Source organism: Panthera onca, chromosome B3 (genome assembly GCF_046562875.1).
Source record: "Panthera onca isolate mPanOnc1 chromosome B3, mPanOnc1 haplotype 2, whole genome shotgun sequence".
In the NCBI taxonomy this organism is placed as follows: Eukaryota; Metazoa; Chordata; class Mammalia; order Carnivora; family Felidae; genus Panthera; species Panthera onca.
In genome coordinates, this window is record NC_138344.1 from 10,261,293 (window position 1) to 10,279,947 (window position 18,655).

An 18,655-nucleotide genomic window follows, 5' to 3' on the forward strand; every position below is an offset into this window, starting at 1 on the left:
TTGGAACAGTTTCAAGAGAATAGGTGTTAACTCTTCCTTAAGTGTTTGGTAGAATTCCCCTGGAAACCCATCTGGCCCTGGACTGTTGTTTTTTGGCAGATTTTTGATTACTAATTTGATTTCCTTAATGGTTATGGGTCTGTTCAAATTTTCTATTTCTTCCTGTTTCAGTTTTGATAGTGTATATGTTTCTAGGAATTTGTCCATTTCTTCCAGATGGTACCCATTTTATTGGCATATACTTGCTCATACTATCCTCTTATTGTTTTTATTTCTGTTGTGTTGGTTGTGATCTCTCCTCTTTCATTCTTGATTTTATTTATTTGGGTCCTTTCCTTTTTCTTTTTGATCAAACTGGCCAGTGGTTTATCAATTTTGTTAATTCTTTCAAAGAACCAGCTCCTGGTTTTATTGATCTGTTCTACTGTTTTTTGTTTTGTTTTTTTTTTTGTTTTTTGTTTGTTTGTTTTTTTTTTTTGGTTTCTATAGCATTAATTTCTGCTCTAATCTTTATTATTTCCTGTCTTCTGCTGGTTTTGGGTTTTATTTGCTGTTCCTTTTCCAGTTCCTTAAGGCATAAGGTTAGGTTGTGTATCTGAGATCTTTCTTCCTTCTTTAGGAAGGCCTGGATTGCTATATACTTTCCTCTTATGACCGCCTTTGCTGTGTCCCAGAGGTTTTGGGTTGTGGTGTTATCATTTTCATCGGCTTCCATATACTTTTTAATTTCCTCTTTAACTTCTTGGTTAACCCATTCATTCTTTAGTAGGATGTTCTTCAGTCTCCAAGTATTTGTTACCTTTCCAAATTTTTTATTGTGGTTGACTTCAAGTTTCATAGCGTTGTGGTCTGAAACTATGCACAGTATGATCTCGATCTTTTTGTACTTACTTAGGCTGATTTGTGTCCCAGTAGATGGTCTATTCTGGAGAATGTTCCATGTGAACTGGAAAAGAATGTATATTCTGCTGCTTTAGGATGAAATGTTCTGAATATATCTGTTAAGTCCATCTGGTCCAGTGTGTCATTCAAAGCCTTTGTTTTCTTGTTGATTTTTTGATTAGATGATCTGTCCATTGTTGTGAGTGGGGTGTTGAAGTCTCTTACTATTATGTTATTACTATCAATGAGTTTCTTTATGTTTGTGATTAATTGGTTTATATATTTGGGTGCTCTCACATTTGTTGCATAAATGTTTACAATGTTAGGTTTTCTTGGTGAATATACCCCTTGATTATGATATAATGCCCTTCTGCATCTCTTGATAAGTTTTTATTTTAAAGTCTTGATTGTCTGATATAAGTATGGCTACTCTGGCTTTCTTTTGTTGACCATTAGCATGATAGATGGTTCTCCATCCCCTTATTTTCAATCTGAAGGTGTCTTTAGGTCTCAAGTGGGTCTCGTGTAAACAGCATATAGATGGATCTTGTTTTCTTATCCACTCTGTTGCCCTATGTCTTTTTATTGGAGCATTGAATCCATTGACATTTAGAGTGAGTGCTGAAAGATATGAATTTATTGCCATCATGATGCTTGTAGATTTGGAGTTTCAGGTGGTGTTCTCTGGTCCTTTCTAATCTTTGTTACTTTATATATGTGTGTGTGTGTGTGTGTGTGTGTGTGTGTGTGTGTGTGTAATTTTTTTTTTCATCTTTTCTCCCCTCAGAGAGTCCTCCTTAAAATTTCTTGCAGGGCTGGTTTAGTGGTCACAAACTCCTTTAATTTTTGTTTGTCTGGGAAATTTTTTAATCTCTCCTTCTATTTTGAATGACAGCCTTGCTGGATAAAGGATTCTTGGCTACATATTTTTCTGATTCAGCACACTGAATATATCCCACCACTCCTTTCTGGCCTGCCATGTTTCTGTGGATAAGTCTGCTGCAAACCTGATCTGTCTTCCCTTGTAGGTTAGGGACTTTTTTCCCCTTGCTGCTTTCATGATTCTCTCCTTGCCTGAGTATTTTGTGAATTTGACTATGATATGCCTTGTTGATGGCTGGTTTTTGTTGAATCTAATGGGGGTCCTCTGTGCCTCCTGGATTTTGATGCTGTGTCTTTCCCCAGGTTAGGAAAGTTTTCCGCTATGATATGCTCACATAACCCTTCTACCCCTATTTCTCTCTCTCTTCCTCTTCTGGGACCCCTATGATTCTGATGTTGTTCATTTTTAATGAGTCCCTGATTTCTCTAATTCTTAAATCGTGCTCTTTTGCCTTCATCTCCCTCTTTTTTCTGCTTCATTATTCTCCATAAGTTTGTCCTCTGTGTTGCTGATTCTCTGTTCTGCCTCAACCTTCCTTGCTGCTGCGGCATCCATCGTGAGTGCAGCTCTGTTATAGCTTTTTTTATTTCATCCGGACTAGTTTTGACTTCTTTTATCTCCACAGAAAGGGATTCTAGTCTATTTTTGACTCCAGGTAGTATTCTTATTATTGTGATTCTAAATTCTGGTTCAGACATCTTGCCTGTATCTGTGTTGGTTAAGTCCCTGGCTGTTGTTTCTTCGCGCTCTTTCTTTTGGGGTTAATTCCTTCGTTTTGTAATTTTGAAGGGAGAAAAGGAATTAGTGAGGTAGAAAAATTGAAATTAAAAAAGTTATAATTTTAAAAATATTAAAATTAAAAATTAAACACACACACACAAATCGAATAGATGATGCTAGATCCTAGGTGTGTTTTGTTCTGGGTGTTGAAAGTGGTTTGACAGAGTAGAGAAAAAGAAGGGGGGAAGGAAAAAAAAAGGAAACCGTTTGAGAATTTGAAAAAATGAATTCACTGAAGTAGACTAAAATGAGATGATGAGGGTAAAATAGAATTTGAAAAAATTTACACAAAAGTAAAGACTATAGTAGAAAAAAATTAAAGAAAACTATTTTTAATAAAAATTAAAAATAAATATGATTTTTTTATTTTTCTGCATTTAAGAAAAAAGAAAAGAAATGAAAATGAGAAAAAAGATAAAAAAGAAAAAAGAAAAAAGAAATCATTTGAAAATTTGAAAAAAGTGAATACACTGTAGTAGACTAAAATGAAATGACGGAAGTAAAATAGAATTTGAAAAAATTTACATAAAAGCAAAAAATATAGTAATAAAAATTAAATAAAAATATTTTTAATAGAAATTGAAAGTAAAAATGAAGTTTTTCTCTTTCTGCATTCAAGAAAAAGAAAATAAATGAAAAAGAGAAAAAAAGAAAAAGAAAAAAAGGAAATTGAAAATTTGAAAAGGTGAATGCACTGAAGTAGACTAAAATAAAATGATGGAAGTAAAATAGAATTTGAAAAAAATTACACAAAAGTAAAAAATATAGTAACAAAAATTAAAGAAAAATATTTTTAATAAAAATTGAAAATAAAAATGAATTTTTTCTCTTTCTGTATTCAAGAAAAGAATTGTAAAAGAGAAAAAGAAAATAGTAAAAAAAAGAAAGAAAATTGAGTAGATGAACTTGCTAACAGATTGAAGTAGGACTGAAATTGCTTCATTTTCCCCTAGAAGTCAGTGTACGTAGCTCTTTATGGTCCATAAACTAAGCCGGCGGTGAGACTTGTGTTCTTCAAGAGTGAAGTCGGCCCTGTTGGGCGGGGCTCAGTGTAACAGCTCCGCTCTCCACTAGATGGCGCTGCTAGCCTACTGGGGCGGAGTGTTGCCGCGCTCTTAGGTGCGTGTGCGTAAGCGTATGCACATGCGCTGGAGCGGTGAAAATGCCTCCACCCAGCCACCTGGTCTGTTCTCCCGGGTCAGCAGTCGCGCGCTCCTCCTCTGTCTTCAGCTTTAGTCCACTCCTCGCTTTTTCCCTCTCCGTGACCAGGCCCCAGGCCGTACCTCTCTCCCGAGTTTTGTCTCAGACGCGGCTGTTTTCCCCGGCCCCTTACTTCCGAAGGACTGCGGCTTTGACCCGGTCCGCCCCTCTGCGGGAGGGTCTCACCGAGCAATGGCCGAATGTCGGCTGCACCCAGGAACGCCTGCCGGACCCTGCTTCTGCCGGTGCCCCGAGACTGCGGCCAGGTGCCAGCCCGCCCCAGAAAAAGTTCGCGAGATAGTGTAGCAGCACCGTCTCAGGGATTCTGGAAAATCACAACACACGCCTGGCACCAGGCTCCACCCTTAATGACCTTGTTCCAGCAGCAGCGAATGTGGCCGTTTTCTGGGGTCTGCCGGGACCACGTGGCTTCAACAGTCTCTACCGAATGTCCTTCCAGCAGTGGAACCGCTTTTCCCCGTGTGGCCCAAGAACCTCCCGGATCCCACTCTGCTCCTGGGGATTCGCTCTTCCCACCAGAGCAACACCAGGTACCTAGCTGCGGGGTTGCAGCCTTTGTGTTCCCCTTGTTTACAGTTTTAATGGAATTTAAACCCTCTCCTTTCTCCCTTTTTAGTTTAGTGCCTGCTGATGTTTCCAGTTTTCTACTTTCTCTCCATCTGGTTTTGGGGAGGGGGTGCTTTTCCCGCATTCCCTGCCCCCCCACCCCGGTCTCCGTCCTCTCTCTCCGCGTGCCAAAGCAGCTCCCTGCCCACCGCTGGCTTCTCTCTCCCCAAGTTCACCTCTCTGCGCCGCGAACCTGCTGAATTCTGTGGTTCAGGTTGTGCAGATTGTTGTATTAATCCTCCAATCAGTTTTCTAGGTGTGTAGGATGGTCTAGGGTTGGTCTGGCTATATTCATGGATGCAAGACACATAAAAAACCAAAGATTCTAGGAAGATTAAGAATGAAATGAAACAGACTAGAGCTGTCCACAAAGGGGAAGTGGAGAAATAAAAGTTGCATTATTGCTGATTACAGAATGAAGAGGAATTCTGCTTACCGGGACTATAATACATCCTCTGGAAGGTTTGGAAGCTTTGAGCCATGAGCCGGGGGACAGAGAGTCCTTGTCACTTCACCTAAAACACATACTTTTCTGTCCAAACACCTCTGGGCCTGCTGGCTTAGATGATTTTAAAATTTCAGAGACCATAAATATGTATTCCTTCAGAAAGGGACTATCCTCTACCCAAGTTAATGTGGTCACCACATTGGGTAATTTTGCTGGGAAGCGAGGTCTGTTTAATCAGTAAGTGTCACTCAAACCCACTGTCCTGTCCTCCTCTTCTTATATACATTAAATAATCTCAGTGATTCCAATTTGTCAAAGTCAGCCTATGTGATTTCATTAGGGCATGAACAAAAGACCCATAACAATGTCTTTGCAGGAAAATTAGACTTTGGACTATATCACAAAAGAATGTTTTCAAAAATGCTTAGAAAAACAAGTAAGCAATAGACGTAAGCAATAGACGAACATATTCTAAGTGACTCTTGTTTATTAACATGTTTCTCCCAGAAAATTACAAAGCAAATTCTATCGACCTCAAAAATATTTGAAAGAGATAAAATTAGACTTTAAAATGTGTTTTGTAAAATGTGTTTCTTTTCAATTTGGAATTGGCCAGTTGGAGGCAAAGAAACCCACGTTTAACAGATGTTTGGAGTGGATTGCTGTTAGCTGATTTGCCAGTCTTTGTACGAGAGACAGAGAGAAAGAGAGAGAGAATGGGAGGAGAAACACAAGTGGGGAGGGGCAGAGAGAAGGGGGGACAGAAGGCCAAGCCGGTTCCATGGTCTTAGCACAGAGCCCGATGCAGGGCTTGAACTCACAAACTGTGAGATCATGGCCTGAGCTGAAATCAAGAGTGAGAGGTTCAACTGACTGAGCCACCCAGGCACCTTAAGAGCTCAACATTTAAAAAATTATATTTGGGGGAAGATGGAGGAATTTGTGGTGTATCAAGACAAAACAAAACAAAATACCTCCCATAGCATCTAGATGTGAAAACTCGTACTGATTAATCTACGTGCCATGGATTGGCCAGTTTTGATTTGGGCTATTTTCACATAAGGGTTAAAATCTAAAAGATATTTCAAAATTTATAAATGTGAAACATTAAGTAGTTAAACACAGATTTGTCAATTAGGCTACATTTCAAATGGGGTTGAATGTTAAAAGAGCTGATCTGTGCATTTCCGGTTTCAGAAATGGAGGAGAATTTAAGGTTGTTTTTCTGCATGAGATTTGGCCTCAGCTTTTTGGTCCATTTGAATCCTGGAGGTCCTCAAACCTAAGAGATTAAGGGAGTGTCTGTATCTTTTGTTCTCCCTTCTCTGTTCTTGATGTGATAGGTTAGGGAGATACAACAGGTGAGATGTGAGATATTAGGAAGAGCTCTTCTTAAAGTTTACTGGTTCATCTTTCCATACCGATTTATGCCTGTGTATCATTTTTCTTTTCTATTTGGGAAGTCCAAACTGTAGGTTCCCAAGAGCAATGCTGGGGGATTAAGAATTTTTATTCTCTTTTGGGAAGAGAGTGAAGAGACATGCCGTTTTGGGGGAGAGGTTAAAAGTATCCAGATACGGGTGACCGTTCATGGTCGTCCCTGAATGTTTGGCCAGCAGTGTTGAATTGTTTTATAGCCACTGTTACAAACGTGGCTATCTCAGTTCTTTGGATGGGACATGTTTTCTAGCCTGTCAGTGTAGAGTCTTGCTCCTAGAACAGTGGTGTTTGGGAAAAAGTTAAAGGCCATCTCGCCAGGTATTCATGGGGTCCTGTGGCGTGCTCTCAGGTTTGTAAAGAATACTTTGTAGGATAGAAGGTATTGGTAATACCATCACTGTTGATGAAGTATGCTGACACACAGCCAGTGGAGGAAGGAGATGTTTCTCTGGAAGCCCGCCATTTTTCTGTCAAGCATCTTCAAGTTGAGATGACCAGAAGTCAGTTATGTTTCATAGTCCTGTGTCATACTGACCAGTCCTCAGTTCCATGGCCACGAGGTGGACAGACCCACATTCTGTGAACTGTGAAAAGGAAGTCTGCAGGTGCAGAGGGACCCATTACCTGGGTTGCAACAACTTGACAAATGGCTGAACAACCCCTTGCCATATGTCCATCTAGAGCTGTTTGGCTACGTCTGTCAATAATGTCACGTGCAGTGAACACACCCACTTGGTGACTGAGCTCACACCACGAGTGTGGACTAACCAGAACCAATTGTTGTTTCCCTATTTTCCACCCCTTAGTTTCCCCTCTGTCCTTCCTTAAGTGTTTTCCATCTGACTGTGCCTGGAAAGTGGAATTGCCCTGATGACCTAAGTTTTTTGGTTCTTTAAAATATTGAAGTAGTAGAAATAGTTGGTTTGGTGACTGGTGACTAAAATTTTAACGTTTAATACTTTGCAATCCACATATTAGCAAACACTTCTTAAAAACTTACTGTGTGACAAGGGCTGTGATACAGATTACCTCCTTTAATTATCATAATCACCTAATGATATAGGTATTGTCCCCCCCCCCCCCCCCCCCACTTTAGAGATGGGGGCCTGAAATGTAGAAAGACAAAGTAACTCAGCAAAGTCCAAAGAGTGATTCAGAGGTGAGGCTAAGGTCTGGCCCCTCGTCACCAAGCATATAGAACAGTGTAATCATTCCCCTGAGTTCCTCCCAAAGAAGCCGGGGTGTAGATTAGTCATTGGCTACAGGTGTTTCCAAGCCACCAGGACAATAGTAACCAAATTGAATGCCATCTTCAGTTCTGAGAATTCCACAGGATGGTGATTTTTTAATAGGACCCTCCTCACTTAATTATGGATGGACAGATGAAGAAACATGATAGTTGAATGGTGAGAGGCAATTAAGTGTCACATTTGTAATATTTAATCACTGGGTCGATTCAAACACTGGCCTAACACTGCACCCATAGCACTGGATCAGGGTCTTGGAGGTCCCTTGCTTTGGCAAACATTAAAGCTTCAGTTATTGGGCGGTGGGGAGCTCTGGGGGGAGGGGTCCAAGGGAGGGTCCTGGTTCTGGGCTGGTGGTGGGGGGCCAGGGGGCATAGGGTAGTGGCTTTTTGCCAACCAGTATAGATGCATTTTGGCATATGGAAATACTAGTGTTAACTGGCTGTGTGCACACCCTGGGAGCCACAACTGGCCAACCCCAGTGAGGCATCCGTTTCCAGCGGTGTTTTCCAAGGACCTCCTAAGGCTGCTGAGACTTACCATGAATTCAAAAACTATGGAGTTGGATTTAGGTTCTGCCAGGTACACTTTTTGCTCTATTCATGTAACACTAGAGGGCAGTAACTACCTTGAAGATGCATTATACTCCAGGGTTGGTTAGCCTTCCCTCCCAGTCTCCGTCAAGTGGAATGAGACAGCCTTTGCAAAACATTGCTTATTTCCCCTCTGTTCTTTAGAGTGCATCCAAATGTAGACATGATTCCAGAACACATTTGCTGGAGAGCCCAGGGTGGTTTTCAACCACGTATAATATACTCCAGCCTCACACAGAAGGACTTTCTTAATCTTGGTGGGGGAATTATCTAGATCAGATTCAGCTAACATTTATTAAATGCTCCTGTGGAAACCCCTAGAACCATCCTAGCAGATGGCTGGCATTTAACCCGTGCTTATTTCAGGGGTCCTTCCCCATTTGCAGCTGCTGGGGTTTTATATGGGCAAAACCTCTGCGTGTGCCTGGGAATTTGTGAAGGTAAATGTTATAAATGAGAATGCAGAAGTGAGTGGTGCTTTCTCTATTCACAATGTATCTACTCAAAAATTGAACTCTTCCGCGTATGGGAGGTGGCCCCGACACTAACTCATATTTAAACACATATAGGCATTGCCCTAACTGAGCTCGTGGGAGCACATCTTTCCAGCACAACTGATCCATGGAAAGGTGGTCAGATACACTAGGAGAAGTTCAGTTTGGGAGCCCAGAGGTTCTTGGTTCTAGTCCTAATTTATGTGATGGAGGGAAAGGCTGTGAGGTTCTGGGCTGGGTGCTTAATCCCAATCTCCTCATCTTTAAAATAGAAGAGGTGGAGAGGCCCCTGGGTGGCTCAGTCAATTGAGCGTCCGACTTCGGCCCAGGTCATGATCCCAAGGTTCATGAGTTGGAGCCCCACACTGGGCTCTCTGCTGTCGGCCCAGAGCCCACTTCGGATCCTCTGTCCGCCCCCCCCCCCCCCCCCGCTCTCTTTCTCTCTCTTAAAAATAAACATTAAAAATTTAAAAAAAATGGAAGAGGTGGCGAAATGACTGTAACGTCCTTCCAAGTTTTGACTCTCTACAGTGAGAACAATGTCCTCTAGGGAATGCTTACAAAGCAAAGCACAGAAATAGAATTTTCTGAGGGTGACTCTTGGTAGGATGCAAGGAAGAAAACGCATGTACTGTTAGATATGTTTCATTTTGAGACACTTCGTGGGATGTGCTTTGCTTGCTCCTCACGGTGGCTTCTGCTGAAGGAAGAAGCAGCAGGTGACCTGTAAGTGCAATGTGGAGGGAAATCTGAAATCTGGACTTAGGACTCACTTAAAGAGAAAAGGAAAATGAAGATTCTATGGAGAAAACGGAGCTTAGTTTTATGTTCAGATGTTAACTGAGATGTTTACAAAATAGTGACAGGAAACTTCATTTGGCCACATCAACAGAAGCTATAAAAGAAGGCAATCAAAGAGGCCAGAAATTGAGAGAGAGAGAAAGAGGGAGGGAGGGAGAGAGAGAGAGAAACAGAGAGAGATTTGCAGCTAGAAAGTGCCAGGGTTCATATCCTGGTTCTGTCATTTACTAGATGGGTAAGCTTGATCCTGGTTCTGTCATTTACTAGATGGGTAAGCTTGGGCAAGTGAGAGACCTCTCTGAGCCTTCTTTTTCTCCTCCAATGTCTGTAAATGTGAGCTGCCTCTCCCTTTTGCTTTTCTTTGAATCTGTAGTTCTGAGGAGGAAAAAAAGCGCTTTCTGTTTCATCTATTTAATACAAATAATTCTCTCTGAAACCAAATGGGTAGAAAAAGTACCAGGAAATGTACAGAAAAGTCACTACACTAAGTCTGTCCTGAAGAAACCATGCCATTCGCAGAACATTCCACCGCTAAAGATGAGCACACAGAGAAAAGAGACCAGAAAAGACAGATGGGGAAGGATCTGGAAATGTGTCTGAGTGTGAGTCCTGGTGTGTATCATGAAATGGACCTTCCTGGCATAAGCTTGCAGAGCAGAATCCTTTTCAGCTGGAGAAGAACAGAGATGGTCATGTGCATCAGGCCTCAATTAAAGAAGGGTGGGGAAGACAATGTCATCTCAGAGATCAGTCACGAGCCACTCCCCCGGCCTGAATGGGAGCCCTGTCCGGGAGCCTGCTGCGGGGCTATGAATAGCAATCCTAGCAATGGTACCAGTGGGAAAGGCTTTGTGGAGGGCACCGTATATCAAAGTGGGGAAGCCAAGCTGGCAGAGGAACTTGAGGAAAGCACTTATATGCAAACGTGTGGCACCTCTTGTGGACTTCCAGAAAGAACCAGGTGAAACTTTTAAATGGGATTGGAAATCCTACGTTACCAGCCCAGAGGAAATCTTAAGAGACCTAGCTGATTACTGTAAACATGACCCACTTTACGGGAAACTTAGAAACGTAGGCCATGCACCCTGTGAAGAATGACTGAGAGAAGTTCAGGTTTCTCACATAGAAAAGAAGTATAAGAATATGGAGTGGAGTTTAGCAGAAACACTCTGGTGTTAGGGTTTCATGGAGTCCAAATGCAATGCCTGAGACACCAACAGGAATGCATCCGAATTGCATGTTTTCGTGATTTGATCGTACATATTTTTCTTTTTTGGCCTGCCTCATATTAAAGAACTTTGACTTCATAATTTTGCTAAAGGAATTTTGGCAAGCAAAATAATAGACTCTCTGCAATTTACATAATCTTGCTTTAAAAAAAATCAATATTGCTTCTGCATGAAGTTCTTCAATGTAATTTACACCACATATAGGATTTTCCCTGGAGAAACCTAGTCTAAAGGAAAGAGGATCAAGAAGAGAGACAGAGAGAATGAATTAGGTGATGTACACAGAGAGAGCACAGAAGGCGAGGAGGAGGCCAGGACATGGAAAGAGGCCAGGTCAGAAGGGACAGCAGGTGGTGCACACAGAAGCAAGAAGGAGGTCATCTGAAAAATTCTAAGAAGACAGAAGGAAAATGTGTTCAGAAATTCTGATTCCTCCAACAGGGGGAACCTGAAAAGGTGAGAAGCAAAGATTATAGGCTCTGGTCAGCACTGTGCATTCCAATAGGTCAGAGGGAGATGGGATTCATGTTTAAGGATGCAGAGAGTTTCAGCGGGATGTACATGCAGCACAGTACAGTAGTTGGAGAAGATTCTAAAGAAGGCACTGGGAAGCTGCATCCCTGGGTCAGAAGTGGACAGTCAGGTCTTTAGTACCACATGCCCAAGGATTCCAGAACAGTGTCTGCCTATCCTCTGTCCTGGTTGTGGATGCCTCTGGGGCACCATTTTGAATCCTCTTGGCTTTGCCCCTTCTTTCAACTGATGCTACTGTGGCAATCCATCTGTACAGTTTCCTCCATTTCTGACACCACAGCATGGCACAGCTGAAGAACTGCTCAGTACGCACCAATGCTCAGCTCTGAAAATGGAGGGGAGTCCATGCCCTGTAGGAGAAAGCCCTAGACTATCATGGGAAAGGACCCTAGGATAAATGCTTTCCAAAAGCCCGGGAAGATGGTTCAGAGACCCATTTCATGACTTCTCAGGTGATCGTGCGTGAGTAAGTGGCCCAGGAACGAGGGCCAGTTAGACCCTGCAAATGCTTCTTTGTATAGGTTTCCTTAGTCTCCTTTCCCTTCCCTGTCCCTCTGTCCTGCTCACTGGAATCATCCTCCCAAATAAACTACTCTGACACCAACCTTTATTTCCGGCTCTACTCCAGGCTGACACAGGCTAGGAAAATAATAGACTGAGTGAGAAGGAGCTAAGCCTCTCTGGGAAGGCTTCTTGTACATAACCTATCACCTTGCAGGGCAGGGGTAGGAGGGGCCTTAGAGCAAACAGTGAGGACACTTTCCCACTCCTTTGCTTTGGAGGGTACAGCTTGGGCCTGGTTTCTCCCTGGTTAAGGACACTCCTGTTTCAGTTCCTCTGCTCTTCAGAGATCATGTCACAGAAAACACATAGTTTCAGACTTAAAATCCCATACACTTCTCCAGACCAAAGACTCTCAGTTTCCACAAAGCTTAGTTTTAAGATAGAATTTCCAGATCTGCTCACGGATTTGGTCTCTGGTCCATGCATGCAGACCTAGTCATCAACGTTCCCCCCAAATTGGTCTCCTGAACCCTGGACATCCCTCCAGCTGTGACCTGACCAAAGCAATTGCAGGGGGATTCTTGCTTCTCGTCACTGAGACTTAGTTCTTGGTCACATAATTGGGACCCAGATAGTAGAATGCAGATCTTGGCTTCCAGAGAATTCAATTACAGTGTTGGAAGCACTAATTACCTGCTTTAAAAACCAACATTATTAGCCAAGAATAATTATTACTCCAAGGAAAGTGAAAACAATCAGGAAGGCCACTTTCAATAAAGCCACCTTCAATTTTAGCTTTCCTCCTTAGCAGAGTGGGGAACACACCCATTCCCCATCCTCCTCCTATTAAAAAGGAAATCCTCAACAGCAAGCAATCTGCTACTGAATTCCATTTATATTTTGTACCTTCAGTGTGAATAGTAATTAGACATAGTGACAAAAACACAACATGTGGCTCATACAACTTTTGGAATTTGTTATTTTAAACTCATTTTCAGGATATAAATGACTTTTGGAGTTGGAGTTGTGGTTGGTGGGTAAAGCATGTGAAGTGTGTGTGTGTGTATGTGTGTGTGCATGCATGCGTGTATGTGGGGGGTGGGTATCCTAGTGAGGCTTCGTGGTTACCATGACTACACCACGAAACTCCCCTGGCAACTTGAACAGTGTATGGGCAAAAGGAGGGTCTGAAAAATCATACAAATGAAATCAGAGGGGGTTACAAATTCCCAAATTGGAAAACTATATTTCCTTAAATATCACTACCATCTGGGCACATTCTCTTTTAAGATTCTGTACTCCAGATGCATTTTTGTCAAACAAAGCAGAGTTATCTTTAGTAATAGAACATTGAAGGAGCAGTGACTGAATGTAACAATTCTAAGGAAATCTGGGAATCGACTCCACAGTGCTGCTTGATTTCACTGGCATTGTCGGGGGTCTCTGTGCCGCATAAATAAACTATCCCCTCAAGGGGAGCACCCTTGTTGAACTAGGGAGGGTGAAGTGGACAACATGACAATTCTTGTCATCTTTTCTTCAAAAATTTTTAAGTGTTTACATTTATTTTTGAGAGAGAGACAGAGTGTGAGCAGAGAAAGAGGGAGACATAGAATCCAAAGCAGGTTCTAGGCTCTGAGCTGTCAGCACAGAGCCCGACATGGGACTTGAACCCACGAACCGTGAGATCATGACCTGAGCTGAAGTCAGATGCTTAACCAACTGAGCCACCTGGGCATCCGTCTCATCATTCTGTCTTAATCTACACCTGCCACCTCTCTAGTGGGGCTGCCTGGGCTCCCAAGCACACCATGGCACTGGGGAGAGATAACATAAGGAAGGAGGGTAAGGATGAACCACTGACTTTGGGCCTCAGGCTCTACATCCACAAATAATCAGGTTTGGAGTAAAAAGCCTTCCAGATGTTTTACTTTTCACTTTACATTTTCATTGCTTACACATGTCGTGTAAGGTCAGTGGGTGGAACAGAGACTTCTGGAATGATAGCATGAGGTCCTCTCTTGATCCACTCACCAGTGAGACTGGAGAAAATGCTTTAAAAACCCAACCATTAAGAACCTCTGGATGGGGCGCCTGGGTGGCTCAGTCGGTTGAGCGTCCGACTTTGGCTCAGGTCATGATCTTGCGGTCTGTGAGTTCGAGCCCCGCATCGTGCTCTGTGCTGACAGCTCAGAGCCTGGAGCCTGCTTCGCATTCTGTGTCTCCCTCTCTCTCTGCCCCTCCCCCACTCATGCTCTGTCTCTCTCTCTCTCTCTGTCAAAGATAAATAAACATAAAAAAAAAAAAAAAAGAACTTCTGGAAATGGTCCCGTTTGCAAATGACAAGTGAAAAAACATGGATTCAAAAAAATATATGCAAATTAGGTAAAGGGTGGAGCTTGTAGAATCTGAATCAAGACACTTCCTTTATCACCCACTCCTGCTCAGCAAAGAGGAGACTCCACTCCAGGCTGCTGTGGCCAAGAACACCGGGCTCCCTTGTCCCTGCTTCCAGTTGGAGGACTTTCTTCCCAGGAAAGCCCTCTTACCTTGCCCCAAATTATCTGCTGCTGAGGCAAAGATGCAGGTTAGTGGGCGTGGGAGGTGGGGACTCCCTTCTTCTGCCCAGCCCCTATGTGAGGGACAATGTTCTACCTTAGGCATCGTGTGCAGTCAATGTTGGGGTCTTGTTGCCTTTGCCAGGGCTTGTGAGATGGTGGTTCCATACCAGCAAAGGCAAAGCAAGAGTACTTTATGTTGTATTTCCTTCTCAACCCTCAACAAAGTGCTCAGGAAGTAGACCAGAGTGTCCCTCACAGCAAAGGTTGCCCTAGCCTCCAGCTCCGGAGATATCACTCAGAGATTTTGCCTAGGAGATTAGCAGACCATAAGACAGAGAGCTTCTAATCTCGTCAATTGAGCGTGGAGAAGTTCAAACCTCAGGGAGAGTGAAGGTTGTGGTAAAAGGTAATTAATTGGGTAGGGACTCATAAATTTAATGAAGATACGGCCCAGGCTATAGGCAGGCTAGTTTTCAGGAGAGAACTGGGGAAGGAGTTGGTAGGAGCTGGTAGGAGCTCTTCTGGGCTCAGAACAAATATCAGACACAGATTCACAGGAACCGTTCCTCCAAAGGAGCCACAATCTGGATTACGGTATAGAGCAATTTATGTCACCGGGAGAATTGTTGAAAACAGTAGACAAGGAGTAGAGTTTAACAGCTCTGGTTAAGTCAGAGGAAGAGACAGAGAACCCAACCAATACCTTCATTATCCCCAAATCTGCACCTTCTGAAGAGCAACACCAGAGGCTTAACACTGTGTGCGTGTGCGTGCGTGCGTGTGCGTGTGCATGTGTGTGTGTGTGTGTTGGGGGCGGGGAGGGAGGTGTGGATTGCAATAGACTTCACTGAAATCTGGTCAGGCACCCCAAAATACCAGTAACAAAATACCAGTACCCAGAGTTGCTACAATATTTAATCTCCAATGTTCGGTTACCAACAAAAAATTATGAGGCCTATAAAGAAATGGGAAAGTGTAACCTACACATGAGGTAAATAAAGAAGACAATAGAAACTGCTTGTGGGAATGACCAGATGTCAGATTTAACAACCAGAGGCTTCAAAGTAGTCTTTGTAAATATGTTCACAGAATTGAAGGAAGCCATGATTAAAGAAGAAACAGAAGGCAGTGTCACATCAAATAGAGAATATTCACAAAGAAATAAAAATTATAACATACAGCCGAGTGGAAATTCCGGAGTTGAAAAAATACATAACTGACATAAAAATTTGCTACAGGGGCTCACTAGTTGATTTGAAACAGCAAACCCAAGAATTCCCAAACCTGTAGATTAAAAAAGACTGTGCAAGATGAGAAATAGAAAAAAAGTGAATGAAAATGAACAGCATCGCAGAGAAACGTGGGAGACCATCAATCGTACCAATTTATGCATAATGGGCGAACAGGAGAGGAGAGAGAGAGAGAGGAGAAAACATTCAAAGAAATAGTGGCTTACAAGTTATGTAAGATTGCTGTAGCAAGTGAAGTAATATGAAGATGTATAAAGTAAATGCTGACAATCTTTCACTCACAACTGTGTTCCTGACCCTCCCCCCAGGCAGCCAGTACAACTGCTTGGTGTGTATCCTTCTAGACTTTTTTACATGCTCATGCAAAAATAAGCAAACCTATGTATTTAGCTTTTTAATATACAATATAGAGGGATAATATTCCATTGTTTGATGCATCACGATTTATGTAGCTATTTCCCTATTCAACCATTGCCTTGTTAGATCTTTAAAAACTGTGATTCTGTTTATCTAATAGCAGTCATCACCATGTAAAATTTATTCCCAACCACATCTAGCCCAATTTTAGAAGTTCAGGAAAATACCTGTGTTAGAATAGTTGCAGTAGAATTCATTATCCTATGAATACTTACGCATGGGAGGTCACAGTGGGAAAAGAAAAAGATGTCAAAGATGAACTTGATCAGTATTCCATTTGGTTCAGCCCAATTTCCCATGTATCAAGTGTGATTTTAGTAGAAGTTCAGACTGTGTGTTAGTATGGCACAGAAAAAAAGGCTACGGATTTGGAGTGAGTGGCTGAGTTTGAATTCAAGTTAGTCACCATTTCAGTTGACAACGGCCATGATAATGTTAGATAATGACCGATTGCGAAATCCCAGCAGTGGACAACAATGAGGACTAATGAAGGTTGGGGGTGCGGGGGATAGACTGATCAAGCCTTGGCTCAGTAGGGCTGCCTTGCTTCATGTGTCTGGCAGGAAAACTAGGCTGATGATGGCAGAGGTGCAAGAGAATACCCTCAACTATGGTCATCTCTCTGCACTTTTGCAGCCTCTGCTTACATCCTGTCTGCTAACCTCCCATCAGCCAAACAAGTCACGTAGCTGAACCCAGAGTCACCAGAGCACTGCAAGCTTACGTACACAGCGACACAAAGGGACGCATGATCCTGTTATTGGGGATGGAGTAAAGATTTGGAACCATTGCTCGGTCTATTATAGTCATTTGTGAGCAAGTTACTTTGTGTTATCTGAAAGAAGGAGATAATAGTATGCACCTTTGTAATTTTGTTTTGAGCGTTAGTTGCAATATTGTATGTACATCCCTTGGCACGTAGTACATAATCAATGGCTATTAACTTCCTTGCTTTATAACAGCTACATTGGAATATATGACGGTTTTATGTTCAAAATCTTAAACCATGTTGATCAAATTGAAAAAATTTGAAAAGCGTAGGCCATAAGTTAAAAAAATGCTTTTCTCAACACCCTAGTACAATAATGACTTCCACATTACATATTAAATACCACATGCACACATACTTTTGCATATTTGCATCCTGAGTATATGGGCCATTCTGAATTTTGCTATTTAAAATTTTCTGACATCAAAACATTGTGTTACAAGGGCTCAGTTGGTTAAGTGTCCGACTTCGGCTCAGGTCATGATCTCACAGTTTGTGGGTTTGAGCCCCGCATCAGGCTCTGTGCTGACAGCTTGGAGCCTGGAGCCTGCTTTGGATTCTGTATCTCCCTCTCTCTCTGCCCTTCCTCAACTCTCACATGTGCACGCTCTTTCTCTCTCTCTCTCTCTCCCAGAAATAAATAAACATTAAACAAAACAAAACATTGTTTTATACTTCTTATACTGTTTTCCCTCATAATCTCTTTCTGAGGCTTTGTGATAGTTTATCATTTGGCTGGACCATATGAGGCAAACTATTTCATGGAGAGGTTTTGAGGCCTCTAGCCTGAGCATCAATTACCTGGGTTGGTGTCCTTTTGGTTTCAGAGTGTTGGCACCTGCTGAGTGATGGCGGGGAAGGTCTCGGGACATGGGGGTTCTTGAGCTCCTATAAATCCTCTCTTCCCTGAGAAGACAAGCAAGCATGCAGGAAAAGTAATAAAGTCCTCAATGTTATATTAGTGTGACTGTGCCCGAGGGAGGAAAAACAGAGCCATCTGCAGGTGCTGTCAATGACAATGACACATAGCACCCAGCTCCAGCCCCACGGAGCTGATTTTGTGGTCTAAGATATTTTAGCCGGATGTAGGGCTAGATCTGTGGTTTTGTAAATCCAATGAAGGAGCCATATTGGCTCATTTGTTAAATTTGAAAGCGGTAAGTGAAGTGGACCTAGAATTGGTTTAATAAGGAAGTGGCTAAACAGGTGTGGCGAGTGGCAGGTGAACCCCATTCCCTGGGCACGTTCAGTACAATTGGGGAAGGTTTGGGCAGCAAGTCACTGCTCTTTTGAGGGGACTCATGTGACAAGCCACTGTTGCTAAGGCTTGTCCATTACTAGCTTCCATGTCAAATTAGGGACTCCGTTTATGTAGGAAAAGGGATTTTGTTTGGGGTTGTCTGATAAATATTTTCTTGTGAATTGCCTTGTGGAGGTGAGACTGGCTCCCTGAGGGTCCCGAACCCCACCATGTCATAAGCAGCAGCTCTCTAGAGGTGATTACATCGAGGAACTTCAGAGGGTACTCTGAGTATTCATCCTATTTCCCGTAAGCATCTTTCGATTTCCCTGTGGAGCATTTCTTCTGTTTTTGTGCCTCAATTTACATGCCCAGCAATGGATCCCCGAGTTAATGGATAAATGACCTGATGTTTGTACAACTATATAAAGTGTTACCTAAATGTGGCCATTATTATCTTGAGACCTTAATGAATTAAGTGAGATAATTAAATGAGATAGAGCCAGTTAACGTTCTAAGCATGTAAAGGCATTGAATTGTAGATACTATCACTATTACTACAAGATGTTTGAGTTTTATCTCCTTGTAGGTAAGATGTCTGAATGTTAACAGGGGCCTCCTGCGGATAGAGACTGAATCTGCCTTTTTCTCCATTTGAGTTTGGCTCTACAGAGGCAAGTGTCCTGAGGTCACATAAGTTTGAGAAATGCTGCATGGTTCTGTGTGTGTGTGTGTATTTCTAATACACATTCAGAC

At 42.4% G+C, this 18,655-nt stretch overlaps 1 protein-coding gene across 1 annotated transcript in view; it reads left to right on the plus strand.

Annotated features, from left to right (window-relative positions):
* The first annotated feature begins 10,081 nt into the window (after nucleotides 1-10,081).
* Nucleotides 10,082-18,655, plus strand: part of LOC132668529 (S-formylglutathione hydrolase-like) — a 50,525-nt gene continuing 41,951 nt past the window's right edge. Inside the window, 2 exon segments of the mRNA XM_081795801.1 lie at nucleotides 10,082-10,356; nucleotides 14,111-14,249. Of these exon segments, the coding sequence (XP_081651927.1) occupies nucleotides 10,082-10,356; nucleotides 14,111-14,249 (414 nt within the window).